The sequence below is a fragment of the Mesoplodon densirostris genome, chromosome 7 (genome assembly GCF_025265405.1).
Source record: "Mesoplodon densirostris isolate mMesDen1 chromosome 7, mMesDen1 primary haplotype, whole genome shotgun sequence".
NCBI lineage: Eukaryota > Metazoa > Chordata > Mammalia > Artiodactyla > Ziphiidae > Mesoplodon > Mesoplodon densirostris.
Genome location: NC_082667.1, coordinates 14,166,739 through 14,182,120, shown reverse-complemented (window position 1 = coordinate 14,182,120; position 15,382 = coordinate 14,166,739). Strand labels below are relative to the sequence as shown.

The 15,382-nt window shown below is 53.4% G+C and overlaps 1 protein-coding gene across 7 annotated transcripts in view; it reads left to right on the top strand.

The window, feature by feature from the left end:
• The window catches only part of CSTPP1 (centriolar satellite-associated tubulin polyglutamylase complex regulator 1), a 199,982-nt gene extending 185,842 nt beyond the window's left edge, over positions 1-14,140 (top strand). For all 7 annotated transcript variants that reach the window (XM_060103122.1, XM_060103123.1, XM_060103126.1 and 4 more), the window contains 5 exons: positions 7,433-7,518; positions 9,732-9,927; positions 10,593-10,702; positions 13,049-13,112; positions 13,372-14,140. In XM_060103122.1, coding sequence (XP_059959105.1) covers positions 7,433-7,518; positions 9,732-9,927; positions 10,593-10,702; positions 13,049-13,112; positions 13,372-13,546 — 631 coding nt within the window. In that variant the 3' untranslated portion in view covers positions 13,547-14,140. The remainder of the gene's footprint in view (positions 1-7,432; positions 7,519-9,731; positions 9,928-10,592; positions 10,703-13,048; positions 13,113-13,371) is intronic.
• Positions 14,141-15,382: the final 1,242 nt, after the last annotated feature.

Sequence of the window (15,382 nt, the reverse complement as noted above, 5' to 3'; positions counted from 1 at the left end):
AGAGAAAGCCCGGGCACAGCAACAAAGACCCAATGCAGCCAAAAAAGTAAAAAAGTGAAAAGGGTGGGTAGGATTTAGGGAGGGAGCAGGGAGAGGGAAAGGCTGTCTAGGGAAAGTAAGCAGCCTGGAAAGAAGCCCCTCTTTCTCCACTGAGGCCCTAGGGGAACTGGGGAGTCAGTGGGCCTGGAGTTTGAGGAGTTTGGGGACTGGGAGAAGAGAGGGCCTCACAGGCCATGCACTGGATTTGGGTTTTTAATCCTACGATCATGGAACATTCCCCCACCCCCACCATCTATAAAGCTTCTTGGGAGAGACCAGGATAATGGAGCTGAAGTGGCCAAGCGGGCCCTTCACGGTGTCTGCAGGGAAGAAGCAGTATCCGGACCTAAGCCTCTAGCCCTCCTGAGGGCCACGGCTCTACACCAAGGGTGGGAGGAGGGACAGCGCCACCGGCAGGAGCTGTTATTGCCACTTCTTACTGGAAGCAGCTGCAGTGGCCTGGGAACTGTGGTTAGAGTCAGAGGGGCCTGTGTTTGAATTACAGCTCTTTTGCTTCTGCCTTGAGACCCTGGTCAGGTTTCTGAGCCTCCATGTTCTCGGTAAAGATATCCACTGATCTCACCTCATAGGATTAACGTGAGAAGAAAATGCAATGACAGATGTATGGCGCTGACCAAGTAAGGCCTTAATGAATACCGTGTTGCTGTAGTTGTTGCTGCTTCCCACACTCTCTGGATCCAGCTTCTCAGGCACCACAGGGCAGGTGGGATTGGGAGCCCCTGGAGGTGCAGGCCAGAGCCCAGGGAGAGCCCATGCTGCTTTGAGGGCCTGAACTTGGAGGCAGCTTGTGAGGCACAAGGGTGCCTCCGACACAGTCCAGAAGAGGGGCAACCCTGAGGAAGTGTCACAGGAAACCTTGACAACACCTGGAGAAGGTGGCCAGGGTGTAGTTTCGTCTTCACTCATGGCCCTGACTTTAAGACATAGTCCACAGAGGTGTCCCGAGATCCCAGACAGACTCGGAGACACGCTTCAGCTGCACCCATGAAAGACGCTGCTCGTGTGACCTCCCAAAGGAAGTGCATTCATGGAAGCGTTCTTCCTGGCCCTGGCTTAGGCCTGGCTTCCCCCAAAAGTGGACCTGAAACAGGATAGCTAGCTTCCGCCTGAGAGCCTCTGCCCGGCCGGGTGCTGGCAACACTTACTTCCTCTGAGCTATATTTTTTATTTGCTATTTTGAGCTCTTCCATCACCTGAAACCAGCTAGAACACTTATTAATAGCAGCTAACACTTATTTTGAGTGATTACTCGTATATAATAATAGAATAGGCACAGTATATCACCATATTGAGTCTTCACAAGAATCCCGTGAAAGAGGAACTATAATTATCCCCTCTTTACAGATGAGGAAACTGAAACTCCAGGAGAAAACGTAACTCGCCCAAGAAAAGGTAACTTGGCCAGTCAGTTCTAGAGCTGGGATTTGATCCCAGGGCTCCTAACCCAGAACTGCAAACACACATAAAAAAAAGCAGGTACAGCTCATGCCACTAGACCAGAGATACTGACCCTTAAGGGGGAATAGGAAGCTGGCAAGTCAGTAGGTTCGGACTGAAAGCTGTTGCTTCCTTGGCACCCACTTAACTTCCAGCCAGCCAGCCCATCCCAGCTGTTGGAAGTCAGCATGGGAGTGAGAGCACGGCCAGCCCCCTTGGGAGTAGCTCAGACCCTGCCAAGTGCTCTTTCTCCATTCCAGTCGCTGCCCTGGACTCCACCCTTCACATGGTTCTGCTCAGAGCCAGCCTGAACTAGAGTGCCTTTACTTCTCCCCCAGAGTTCCTCTCTCTAGTCCTGAGGCCTGGCCGGCAGGGATCCCTCCGCGATCCAATGGATTTGCACAGACTCTCGTTGGCAGCAGCTTCCTGCTGGCTCCACTTCAAAGCAGGGGCGGCCTGTCTCCTCCAGGTGTCAGACGCAGCTGGCAGGCTAGCAGGAGGCCTCTGGCAGGAAGGGATTTTGAGCCAGCTGCCATCAACTGGAAAACAGCACACGTGGATGACCTGTCTTCAAGAAACTCCTCTTGAGCCCTTTGGGGCTGGTGACAAGTTTGAGTTCAGGGTGAAGCAGCTGTCGGTGGGTTGTAGGGCCTACAGCCTGGGGTTGTCCCTGTCACCAAAGGCAAAGACAGACCTGTAGCCTCCTGCCTGCCTTTCCCCACAGTTCTGCCAAGACTCCAATGCCAGATGCCCAGAACTTTTATGGGTCAGAGCATTAGTCTGGAGATGGACAGTGCAGCATATGATGTTTCTAAAAGCACCTTTTTGTAAGTCTTTCAGACTTTTCTGCAGCGATGGTCCTCTGAACAGCCAACTTTCCCCCCAGCAGAACCCGCATTAACAGGAGAAGCTGTTAGTGCTCTCCACCCTTGGAATGACACTCTCTCAGAGCTAGAAGGAGCTCTTTCATACTTTTGGGAAGTACTCTGCTTGAATATCTGCAGCAACAAGCAGCTCACTCCCTCACAAAGCAGCCATAGTCCCAGAGATGGGCATCTTCAAGTCTTCTAGAGCCAAACTCTAGATCCCTGTGACATCTCCCTCAGAGGCAGCCCTTCAAGAGTCGGGCCTCGGCCTCACTTCCTCCTTCATCTTCTCTTCCAGGCTAAAGGATCTAAAGGCAGTCATTTGTCTGATATCCTGGTTTGCAGACTCCACCACTCTGACCTCCCTATTCCGTGACTCTAGTTTATTCCCCTTAAATGGACTGTCCAGAGCTGAATGTAGTATCCAGATGTCACCATGCCAGGGGAAAAGAAAAGGGTACCGCAGCCTCTCTTAGTCATCTGTTCACTCTTTCCTTCATTCAACAAATATTTACTGAGTGCCTACTGTGTGCCCTGCACCACGCTGGCGCTTGAGTCAGGCAGCAAACCGAGAGACGGGTGTAACTTGGTGGATTTTTTTTTTTTTTTTGCGATACGCGGGCCTCTCACTGTTGCGGCCTCTCCCGCTGCGGAGCACAGGCTCCGGACGCACAGGCTCAGCGGCCATGGCTCACGGGCCCAGCCGCTCCGCGGCATGTGGGATCCTCCCGGACCGGGGCACAAACCCGTGTCCCCTGCATCAGCAGGCGGACTCCCAACCACTGCGCCACCAGGGAAGCCCAACTTGGTGGATCTTATAGTCCTGGGGCAAAGACAAACACGAACAGTGTGAGGGGGTCACAGAGAACTGTGGAAGCCAGAGCAGGGAGGCCTACCCTCGCCTTCCCAAAGGGGTGCTCTGTGGCTGCACCCCGAAGAGTGAGGAGGCATCAATCAGGTCGATGAGGAGAAGGGCATGGAGGGCAGGAGGAAGGAAAAACTGAAGGATCTGTGTGGCTGGAACATCATGAGGGACCCTGCCTGGGGCCTCCGATGAGTCTAGAAAGGTGAGCGGAGGTAGAGGGCAGGTCATGCTGGCTCATAAGCCAGGATAAGGGTGGGATACTTTGCTCTAAGGGCAATGGGAAGCCCATGAAGGGTTTCAGACAGAGTTGTAAAATGGTCAAATTCACATTTTGAAGATCCTTCTGACCACAGTATGGATACTCAATTAGAAGGAGGCAAGATGTTGCAGAAAACTGGGTAGGAGGTCGTTCCGTTGTCCAGGAAGAAGAGGTGGAGGTGGGCATTGGATGGGGGCTGTGGAAGTGGAAAGAAGTAGACGGATTCAAGAGAAATGTCCAGAAGAGGACTGATAGACTCGGTGATCGACTGATGTGAGGCAGGCAAGGGAGGGAGTTTCCAGGATGTGAGGAGGATTCCAGGTTTCTGGCTGAGCAGAGGAGTGTTGCTGTCAATGACAGCTGAGATCCAGTCGGCTTCTCTGGCAGCCCGTCTCACTGCTTGCAATCAACAAAACCCCTCAGTCCTAGGCACAGGTGCTGCTGGGATTCCAGCCACCTGTCCCTCAGAAAGAAAGGCCCTGCTGCCCGTCTGCCTCCCCCAGCTAGCCTGCTGGTGCCTCCTGACCAATCTGAGTCTCAGCCCACCGAGGAGCAGGGGCCAAAACCAGAGCACACGCAGGGTCGCCCTGCTCCCCCGGAGACTGCCACCCTCTCAGAAGAGGGAGCTAACGTTCCTAGTCAAGAATGGCTGCTGACAGAAAGCTGCAGCCGGGTCTGGGGCTGGAAGGGCGGGCCCTGCTTGCAGCTGCCAGTCCTGTTGCAGCTGGGAGAGGAAGATGCTTATGGCAATTGGCTGGAAGCCCTGGCGTGGCAGGGCCTGTCTCAGGAGCATGATGATCAGCAAGAATGACAACTTCTGGAATTAAACAGTGGTGATGATTGTGCAAGTTTGTGAATATACTAAAAAACACTGTACACTTTTTTTTTTTTTTTCTTTTTGCGGTACGCGGGCCTCTCACTGTTGTGGCCTCTCCCGTTGCGGAGCACAGGCTCTGGACGCGCAGGCTCAGCAGTCATGGCTCACGGGCCCAGCCGCTCCGCGGCATGTGGGATCTTCCCGGACCGGGGCACGAACCCGTGTCCCCTGCATCAGCAGGCAGACTCTCAACCACTGCGCCACCAGGGAAGCCCTAAAAACCACTGTACACTTTTAAAGGGCGAATTTTATGGTATTTGAATTATATTGCAATACAGATCTTCCTCGACTTTCAATGGGGTTACATCCTGATAAACCTGTTGTAAGTTGAAAATATAAAAAGTCAAAAATGCGTTTTTACGCCTAACCTACCAAAGGTCATAGCTTAGCCCAGCCTATCTTAAATGTGCTCAGAACACTTACATCAGCCTACAGTTGAACAAAATCATCTAACACAAAGCCTATTTTATAATAAAGTGTTGAATCTCTTATGTAGTTGATTGAACACTGTACTGAAAGTGAGAAATAGAATGGTAGTCTGGTACAGAATGGCTGTCTGTGTCCGCCCTGGTGACCGTGTAGCTGACCGGGAGCTGCCACCGCCCAGCATCACGAGGGAGTATGTCCTGTGCATCACTAGGCCAGGGAAAGATCAACATTCAAAATTCAAAACATGGTTTCTACCAAATTCGTCTTGCTTTCACACCATTGTAAAGTCAAAAAACCTAAGTTGAACCATCGTAAGTCGGGGACCATCTGTATGAAATGAATGAATAAATAGGTAAAGAGAGAAATAGTAAATGGACGTAACTGCGATAAACAGGAGCACCAGGTCCCAGGTTGATGATAAACCAAGAGAAGCCATGTAACACCTTCAAAGGCTTTGGTTCCCGTCGTGGTTTCCTGCTTGGGAGTGTTCTCAGCCCGGCACTCTTCCCTAGCAATTATCTTCAGGCCATTCGGGTTCTCAGCTGTCCTGGGGGTGGGGCAGGAAGGAGAGGTCACTGCCTTCCCTCCTCCGGGGCCTTTTCCTTCCCTGTGAGCCTGGGAAGGAAAGACTTGGAGGTGCTGGTGGTTCCTCCTCCCTGGGGCTCTGGGAGAGCTCACTCTTCCTCTGTAGTTTGGGTGTCTCTGTCACCCAGTCCCTGCTACCTGCCCTCTCTCTACCTCTCTTGCCTCTCTCTCCCCCTCCAGATATCAGAATCTGGGCTTTGTGCCCCCTCTCTTCCCTTTCGCCTGCCTGAGGTTATGAGAAACGGGGTAACTACTTGGCAAACGGCTCAACGCTTGGGCCCAGGAGCCTCTGCCGGAGAGACCAGGACGCCCTCCTGTGGCCGTTGGCAGCATTGCTTCCTCCCACTCTGGCCTCGAATTTTTTTCCAGCTGGAATTTTAATGTTGAATTCTGGTAGTTGAGGCAGCTTTTGTCTTCCGCAAGAGATACATGAGAAACAGTTAAGGCCCTAAGATATAGGTGAGAAGAAAAAAGATAAGTTAGGCAGCTAATAAACGAAGAAGTAAAGTGCAAGTGTTCATATTCTGTATCTTTATTTTAAAAGAGGCAGTGAGACCTAGTAGAAAGTAAGTACATGACGTGTAGAGCAAATTCACCAGCTGTGCGACCTCAGCAAGCTGACTGCTCTGAGACTTGATCTCTTCACCTGTAAAATGGGAATAATCAACAAGACCTATGTCATAGGATTGTTGTGGGAATAAATTTTAATTAATATAAGTAAAATACCTTATACAGTGCCTGCCATGAAGTAAGTACTCAGTCAGTATTGCCTGTTTCTATCGTTACCATTATTACAACTGAAGACTAGAGGTAGGAACCATTTCTCTCTTTGGGGAGACCTGAAACCAGGGCAGCTGCCTGGCACAATTCCAGGGGCACCGCTCACATTATATTCCCTCTAAGGCCCCTTCCCCAGAGGTGAGCAATGCCTGCTCTCTCTGGAGCTGATCCAGTTGCCAGTCTGGGGATTCTCGGACCCTGGGAGGTGGAGAGAGAATTAGAAAAATGCACGAGAGAGCAAAATAAAAGGTTTTTTGTTTTTAAAGGAAAGATAGGACCCAGTCAAAAACACATGGGGAGGTGGGGGTGGGTACTTCCCTGGTGGTCCAGTGGTTAGGACTCTGTGCTTCCACTGCTGGGGGTGCGGGTTCGATCCCTGGTCGGGGAACTAAGATCCCACACGCCACACAGCACAGTCAAAAAAAAAAAAAAAAGAAACAGATGGGGGGCCCAGCTTCCCACCAGTAGGTGAGTTTGGCACCCTGCCTGGCACATGGATGGAGTCCAGCGAGTGCTAACTTCCTTCTCTTCCTGTCCTGTCCAGTGAGGCCCTGAGCAGAGTAGGAACGTGGCCTCGGTCTGAGCCCTTTAGTGGTCACGTGGTTTTCTTCCTGCGAGGGGAGTGCGCGGGCGGAGGGGTAGAGAGAGCAGACAGCAGGAGGCGGCCAGCTTGTGAGAGCGGACGGCGTGCGTGGAGGACCCGCAGCACCGCAGGGTGGGGTGTGTTCTTGGACCCTGTCAAGCGCAGGCCCCCAGCGGTACCCTCTGCTCTTGGTGCCAGCTGTGTCCCAGCACGGAGATGCCTGTCGCCGTTCTGAAGGCCCCTGGTAGCTTATTACATCTCAGTGCCACTTGCCAAGACCCCTTTAAGCCTCTTGGCTGTTCTTTTTGCCTTTTCTGATCAGCTGTATTTATTCTGAACTAAATGGTCCTCACTGCAGGATGGAAATGTTTACTGCTTATAGGTATGAAAAGGGGTCTTGGCTGCGTTGCAGCTTCACCCTCTCCTTGTCAGCACCCACCCATGTCCCATCCTCCAGCTGGTGCCACAGACACTGAAGCGGGAGCCTGCCTCCCGCTTCAGTGCAGTTGGGTGACAGAGTCCAAACGATGGAGAAGTGGCATGACCAGGAGGACCTTGTCTGGGGGAGCCCTCTCCCCAGTGTCTTGCTGTCCCAAGGGAGACTGGATCCCCAGGAATGGCTCGCTCGAATGCTCCCCCAAACACACACGTACACGCATTCTCTCATATTTTCTCTCTCTTTCCCCCTCAGGATTGTGCTCATGGACGGCGCCATGGACTGCTTGATGTCTTTTTCAGATTTCCTTTTTGCCTTCCAGATCCAGTTTTACTACTCAGGTGAGAGCCTCCCAGGACCCCTGTGGCTCCTGTCAGGGCCACGTGCCCTCTCCTACCCTGTTGCCCTTTCCATCGGGGTGCCCGGCGCATGCACTTCTCCCCTCCTCCCTCCGTGGAGTGCTTCACAGCCGGTCACCCACTAGCAGGATGTCTAGTTCTCGCTGGTGATCACTAGATTCAGTCTGCAGAGCCGACTCCCTCGGCCTCCTCAAGACATAGGAAACTACAGTGCTTCTAGCCAGCAGCGCGACGCATCAGTTTAAGTGAAGCGACAGTAACAACAATACACACTATTGGAACAACACCCGATAGATTCACTAGCGAACACTTACTGTGTGCCGGGCATAGCACTAAGCACCTTAATCCTTACAGCAGCCCTGAGGGGTATGTCCTTTAAGAGAGAAGCTCACAGAGGTAAAGCTGCCAGAGACACAGCGCTTATGGGGGTGGAGCCCAGACCTGCAGAGGGCCCACTCCACAGCCAGTGTGCTCAGCCACTTTGCTGTGTCACTGCGATCGGGGGTCTCCCCCTGGGCCCTGACTCAGATGTGTGAGCACACATTTTCCACCCACACGGCTTTTAATAAGCGCACACCAGTCCTCTCTCACACTCCCACCCTGCCCCCCAGTGCTCACCAGCTGTGCCCTTAAATACCTTCTGGGCTCAGGTGGAATAAAAATAGATGAATGAACACCAGTGCCCAGCAGCTCACACACAGCAACATCAAATGGAATGTTGGATTTAGAAATTGCTGGCTATGTCCATAAACAAACTTGTTTAAAACAGGCTCTTCCAGTAAACAGAAGGCTGTCCTTGGAGTCTGGACGTGGCCTTCCTGCCAGCGGGTGGCCCCAGCCAGCCCTGGCCTCACTCAGGCGCCACATTCTGTTTTCCTGATGGTGGCCCAAGGGCCTGGTCAGGCAGGGGCTGGAGCCTGGGGTCTTGCCACCTGCTCTTAGCAGCTCCAGGCGTCTGTTTCCCATTTCTCTGAAGTTTCTTGGGCCCTAGAGAAGGAGCAGCCACGTGTGGAGACCCTCTTCCCTTGGCTGTCTGTCGGGGCTCTCTCCTCACAGTGCTCCCAGGATGGAGCAGCAGCGGGGAGATGGGCCATAAGTCTCTGCTTACCTATGAGGGCTCAGCTACTAACATTTGAAAACGAATTCAAATGTTTAATAAATTAGCAGCTTGCAAGCTTTCTCTCCCACACTGGTATTCCAACCTGCTTTCTTTTTTTTTTTTTTTTTTTTTTTTTTTTTTGCTGTACGCGGGCCTCTCACTGTTGTGGCCTCCCCCATTGCGGAGCACAGGCTCCGGACGCACAGGCCCAGCGTCCATGGCTCACGGGCCCAGCCTCTCCGCGGCATGTGGGATCTTCCCAGACCAGGGCACGAACCCGTATCCCCTGCATCGGCAGGCGGACTCTCAACCACTGCGCCACCAGGGAAGCCCTCCAACCTGCTTTCTTGAGTCAGAGAGGCAGGTGGCTCGCAAGATGGGGCTTACCAGCAGGAGTGTGCACACGTTCACCCTTCAAAATTTTTAAAAAATATTTATAGCAGGGCTTCCCTGGTGACACAGTGGTTGAGAGTCCGCCTGCCGATGCAGGGGACACGGGTTCATGCCCCGGTCCGGGAAGATCCCACATGCCGCGGAGTGGCTGGGCCCGTGAGCCATGGCCACTGAGCCTGCGCGTCCGGAGCCTGTGCTCCGCAACAGGAGAGGCCACAACAGTGAGAGGCCCATGTACCGCAAAAAAAAAAAAAAAAAAAAAAAAAAATTTATAGCATTTTCTATGTGCCGGGCACAGTGCTAGGTGCTGGGACAGGAAGGCTGACAAGGCATGATCCAGGCCTTTATGCAAGATCTTCCATTCCAGCAAGGAGACAGAGTGAACAAGTAGTTACACAGAAAACCCCTCACTGGATAAGCACTACAGAGGAGTACAGGGTGCATGAAAGGATGTCACAGGGAGTCTCACCTGGTCTAGGAACAACTGCCAGAGGAGGGGACATTTGAGCTGAAACACATATTAGTGTCATCTCTCATGAGTGTAGTGGTCACATGAGGCCGAGGGCCCCTGCTCCCAGGACACTGTGTGCTGAGGACTGAGGCTGGTGTGGAGCTGAGCTCACACACAGAGAAGGGAGGGCACTGTGAGGGGACCAAGTGTGTCGTCCCCGCCTGACCTGTGCCCCTCTACCCCTGTACCCAGAATTCCTGGAGAGCGTGGCTGCCATCTATCAGGACCTGCTGTCAGGCAAGAACCCCAATACGGTGATTGTGCCGACATCGTCCAGTGGGCAGCACCGCCAGCGGCCTACCTTGGGCGAGGCCAGCGTGCTGGAGGGCGTGGAGGCGTCACTGTTCTACCAGTGCCTGGAGAACCTGTGTGACCGGCACAAGTACAGGTGAGAAATAGGCACGCAGACCCCACCTCAGCCCCAGGATTGCAGGCTCCTGGCCCAGAACAGATCTCCAGCAGGCTGTTCTGACTGGCCCAGGGCTTTTAGGCCCTTGATGGTCATAGTATAAATTAGAACAGTGCCATTTGCCCCCAGTCCAGGCTCTTGACTGAAAGTCTTCCCAGGTGGCTCACAGGAAGGATTGCTTTCACCTGGGCAAGAGCAGCTGTAGATGACCAACCTGGGCCCCTTCTCCTTGCCAGGAGATAGATTGGTCTTGACTTTTTAGAGAGAAGGAAAAAAATATTCACTGTGCGAGGAATTCACCCTACAGAAAGGGAGGGTTAAGCTGTCCTGTGTAGCACAAAGTCCCCCTGGGGACAAAGCAGCCAGTTTTGGTCTCCTCCAAGCGGAGGCCTTGCCCAGCACCGTTTCCCCCACTCCCACCCCTGCCAGTGAAGCACCAGTTAGGGAACATGCCAGCCTTTCTGTTCACAGTCAAGGCCTTGCTCCTGGAGATCTGCTATGCTCCCCAGGGTCTTAGGGCTCCCAGGGTAGGCAGATCCCTCGGTCTTGGCTTTGGGCATCCCCCTAAGCCTGAAGGTTTGGATGAAAAGATGGCACTCAGACTCACTAGTCTTTGAATTTGGCATCTGTATTCTCCCTTCTAGCTGCCCACCCCCAGCACTCGTCAAAGAGGTCCTAAGCAACGTTCAGAGACTGACCTTCTATGGATTCCTCGTGGCCCTCTCAAAGCATCATGGGATCAATCAAGCCCTAGGTAAGCCAGAGCTAGCCGTGGCCAGCCTCTCCTGCCCCTACAGTGCAAAGCCACATAGGAGCCGGCCCATGTTGGTGGACAGAATCCCAAGGGGGAGGCAGCTTCACCATGTCTGCCTTGACTTCTCAGGGCCAGACTCTGAGGCCTAGGGAGCCAGAACGTGCATAACACAAGATGTGCCCTCTGAGGCCTCTCACCCTCCCGTGGTGAGGGAGAGCCTTCCCCGCCCGAGGTCCTGCCCCAACATGAAGCAGCCTCTCCATGGCAGAGGCGTGCCCAGCCCCTCCCATGGAATCCTCATTTCTGCTTTGGGGAGTAGCCTGCAGGTTGGGCAGACACAGGGCTATTTAATCAGTGGCTCTGGAGCTTATGTATCAGAGGCACCTGAATCCCATTTGTAAACAGGGCAAAGGTGTGTCTGGGGAGACCTTTTTCCCATCTGGAAAAAATATCTTATTAGTCTGAAAGGGAGTGGGAAAAAAGGGGGGCGGGGGGCGGAGAGAGGCCCGCACTGGCCCAGTTTTTCCTGTCCATCATTTTACTCTCACTGGTTGGCCTTCCCACCCACCCTCCTCTTCCCCCTCCCACACCTGCTGCCCTCCCAGGGGAGGGGCCACCAGGCTGTCATCTCCACAGAGCTTGAGAGGTGTTCTTATTATTAGTCTCTCTCCTCAAGAGATATCCAGGTGTGCTTGAGATCCCAGGTTCCTGAGTCTCAAAAGAAGACTTTTGCCAGTTGCGGGAATGGGGTCAAGAGAAGGAAACTGAACATTCGTTAAATGCCAGCCACAGCAGCCCAAGTGCTGGGCTAGATGCTTTAGATCTTACAGGACAGCGAGCCTGCTAGGGGTGGCCTGGGTGCACAGGAGCACAAACCTCAGCAGGACTGACTGAGGGTCCAGTCCGCCACAATGCACGGTTCTGGGGACCCCTCAGCTGAATGAGGTTGGTAGCCAAGGTCACCAGCTGGAGGAGGAATACAAATGTGGCAAATAGGAGTCAAGAGTAAGGGGGCAGGGAGTGGGGAATTGGCTTAGGTTTTCTTTTACACTCCTAGGTAACTGACCCTCCCTTCCTGTCCACAAGTCAGCCACTAGGAAGAAAAAGGAAAAGCTAAGTAGCATCTGGGTCACAGCGTAGACTAACGTCATGCCTTCACTTTTTCTGGGCCTTTAAGAAGGACAGTCATTCATTTAAGTTCCCTTACAGAGCACTAACGTTGGGCAAGTGGGAGACGGAAAGAAGTGTATGGTCTCTACCCTCACCTGCATCTCCAGTGTATGAAATAGAGACCTGAGGTCCCCCAGGTGCAGCCAGTTGTGGAGGGGTTGTCCTGTTCCCTTAGTCCTCCTCAAGGCACCCCACCCACTCACAGACACAAAACAACAAGAGGGTTCCATCGGACCATAGTTTAAACACCACTTAGAACAAAAGGGGCCAGGAGGCATCATCTGAAAAAGTCAGGAATTGAACTAGAGCCAGATGGATAATTTTAAGCTTGAGGCTTTCCAGAGACTAGCACGGTTAGCAGCCACATCTTGCTTCTGACCACCAGTGAAGCTCTTTTCTCTAACAATTTGCTGTTAAGAAAGTCTTTCTATCTGCAGGCTTCAGCTTTACCTTCCCTCCCACTGTTAACTGCTCCAAAGAGCATCCTAGACCCTCTCCTCTCACCTTTCCCCAGTATCCAAAAATTACTTCCCTTAGTTTATAGCTGAGGAAACCAGCTCAAAGAGATTTGCGGCCGAGAAGGGACAGCTGCCCTCCCGGTGGCTTCTGGCCACGCAGAGGAGAGTTTGGTCTGATCCTGACCCCGCCTTCTCTTCTCACCCTGGGACCCTCCCTGGAGAGGCTGAGGCAGCGTTTTTGGCCATTCTGTCTCCAAAGTGGGGTCACCCTGATTTAGAGGCAAAACTAGATAACTTATGGTCTTTGGGGCCTGGGCTGTATCCTGTGTCTCTGACTCCTTTTCAGCTCAGTAACTGGGTCCTCAAGAAAGGACCAAACCCTCAGTACCTGCTCACAACCCACCATCTAGTCTTGGAAGGAGATGGTCCTGTGTGTGCAATGACCTTGAGGTTTGGGGATGTCTCGTAGCTATGACTGGGGAGGGTAGGCAATGGGCTTCACTAAATTTTTCCAGCAGTACCTAGGACTTACTGCCCCCCTAGCAGATCTCTTAAACTTCTGTTCCCCAAAGCTTTTAGATCAGCTCTCCCAGGGTTGGCAGAATAGGCAGACATGAAGGTGAGGGGCACATAGGCATCTGCTGGGCATGGGGCCGTGTGACTGCAGCCCGGGTGAAGGATCCTCAGATTAAGTTTTGTGCCCCCAATTATTTCCTAGGAGCTTTGCCTGACAAAGGGGACCTGATGGACGACCCGGCTCTGGATGAGGAACTAGAACGGCTGTAAGTGTCGGGTGGGAAGATGCTGCCCCCTTGTGGGGACAAAACCTCAGTCAGACACGGTAGTGCCCTGTCATGGGTCACACAGCACTTGTCCATCGGTCGGGGAGGGGTTTGGGGGCCAGCAGAGGCCTGAGGGATCCTCTCTGAGTCCTTTGGGAATACAGCCCATGGTTTCATCCACATGCAAGAGTGAGTGCGGAGGTCCTGGTCTCCGGACGGGAGGCACCTCGCTGCCCCCTGGGCTTCTTCCCTTCTTCAGGCTGGCGCAGATCCCAGGCCTGGTCAACTCGGTCACTGCCAGTCCAGAGGCCAGCTGCCTGCCTGCCCGGACCCCTCCCCGGGTTGGCTCCCCCTGGAGACCCCTGCATCACGCCCGCAAAGTGGATGCAGAGAGCGACGGCTCCACCGAAGAAACAGATGAGTCCGAGACTTGAGGAGTCTGAAGGGTCCTGTCTACAACGCCCAGTACCCGGCTCCCCGCCCCCCACCCCCACCTCCCCCGCTCCCCTCCAGCCCTTGGGACTCCCAGCCACCTCCTCTCCCACCCCCGTGCCATGCTGCCCTCTGCTGGTGAAAAGGCCAAATAACGGCCCCAGCCCAGAGACCCGCCAGAGGGGTTCTAATGATCAGCCCAAGCTAAGCAGTGACCCTAGCAAGTTAACAGCCTACTCTCCTGGCTCTGTCAGCCTTTCATCAGGCCCCCAAGCTGACAGCAGATTGAGCTGAGGCCACCAGAAAGGTGACTTGGCTTTAGCCTTTTGCTGACGGTCCCCATCTCCTCACAGCAACTCCAGGAAGAGGGAGACGGTGCATAACCATGCAGGACCTTGCATGGTAAAGGGTGACACCCAGTGATGCAAGTATTAGGAGGATACAGCCATGGTGGCCTTCTGCTGGAGGAATAGCCACTAGCCATAAGATGGAGAAGGGTGGGTGAAAAGACAAATTTCACTTTCAAATACTGCTTCGTCTCCTCTGTGTCTAATAGTTAAATATGTGAAATGAATAAAGTCCCTTGTGTCTGGTAAGTGGTGAGTCTAAAGCCACTAGATTGAGGGGGTGAAGGGAAGGAGCAAGTTTGAGTTTTTGGTGCCAAGTTCCAGCTTTTTTCTGGCAGGACTGGGAAGTGGGGGCCAGAGGACCACTCAAGCCTGGAGAACTGCCTCAGATAATGGCAAAGATGGGCTTACCTCCTGCACGTCCTCAGCCTTTCATGGGAAAGGTGCCTCACAGCTGGAATGGACCTTCAGGGAACAAGCTCAGATGGTTCAAGGCCAGGTTCCCGTAACTTTAGAGACTTTGGCCATGAAGGGTTAGCGTTGCAGAGCCTCTCAGCCAGAGTTTCATTAAGCATTTTCTAAGTACCTGCTCAGGGTTAGGCCAGTGGGGATGCAGCTGTGAACAAGACAGGCCAAGGAGTACCAGCTTCCAGCCAAGGCTGGAAGGTAAGGCAGGTGGTCTTCAACTTCCCTGAATTGGGCAGGGGTCCTTGAATTGGGCAGGAACACCCACCTAGGGACCCAGAGCAGGATGCTTCCTCTGAAGCCACTGGGCACACACATTTTCCTGGGCTCCTCCCTGCCCAGACCAGCACCCCTGGATAGTTACAGGGACTGGCTCCCAAAGCTCTGCAGCCCCGGGCCAGGACTGGAAGTTCCTAGGCATGTGGTGAGGACTCAGGACCAGCCATCTCCAGCCTCCAGCTGATTGAGAGCAGTTCAAAAATCCTGACCTGGGGAGCTTGCTTACAACGCAAATGACCAAGCTCCAGCTTGGGGTGGGGCAAAGAAATCTCCATTATGAACACTCCAGATGATTCCAAAGCTCCAAGATCCCCCCCCCTTTGGAAATCACTGGCTTAGAGCCCCCATGGCTCCCTCCACCCATCCTTTCAAATCACCCATCTCCCAGACCAGTGGTTTACAGTTGTACCCCGAAGACCCCTAAGGTGGCACACAGATGTTCCAAGAGCCCCTATAGGGGAAAACGGTTGCCAAGCCAGGGGTACGTGCGCGCGCGCGCGCGCGCACACACACACACACACTCTCTCTCTCTCTCTCTCTCTCTCTCTCTCTCTCTCTCTCTCTCCTTCCTAGATTTAAGAGAGATCCATTAAGGTCTATTTGTTTTTTTTTAACTCCATTGAGACCCCCCACCAACCAAGCCTACCGTTAGGATGAGGTGTACACTGCTGAAGTCGCTCGCCTACCTGCAGCCATATGGCTCAGTGGGTGAGTTAAAGGGCCAACTAATACCAGCTCTGCCCTCTG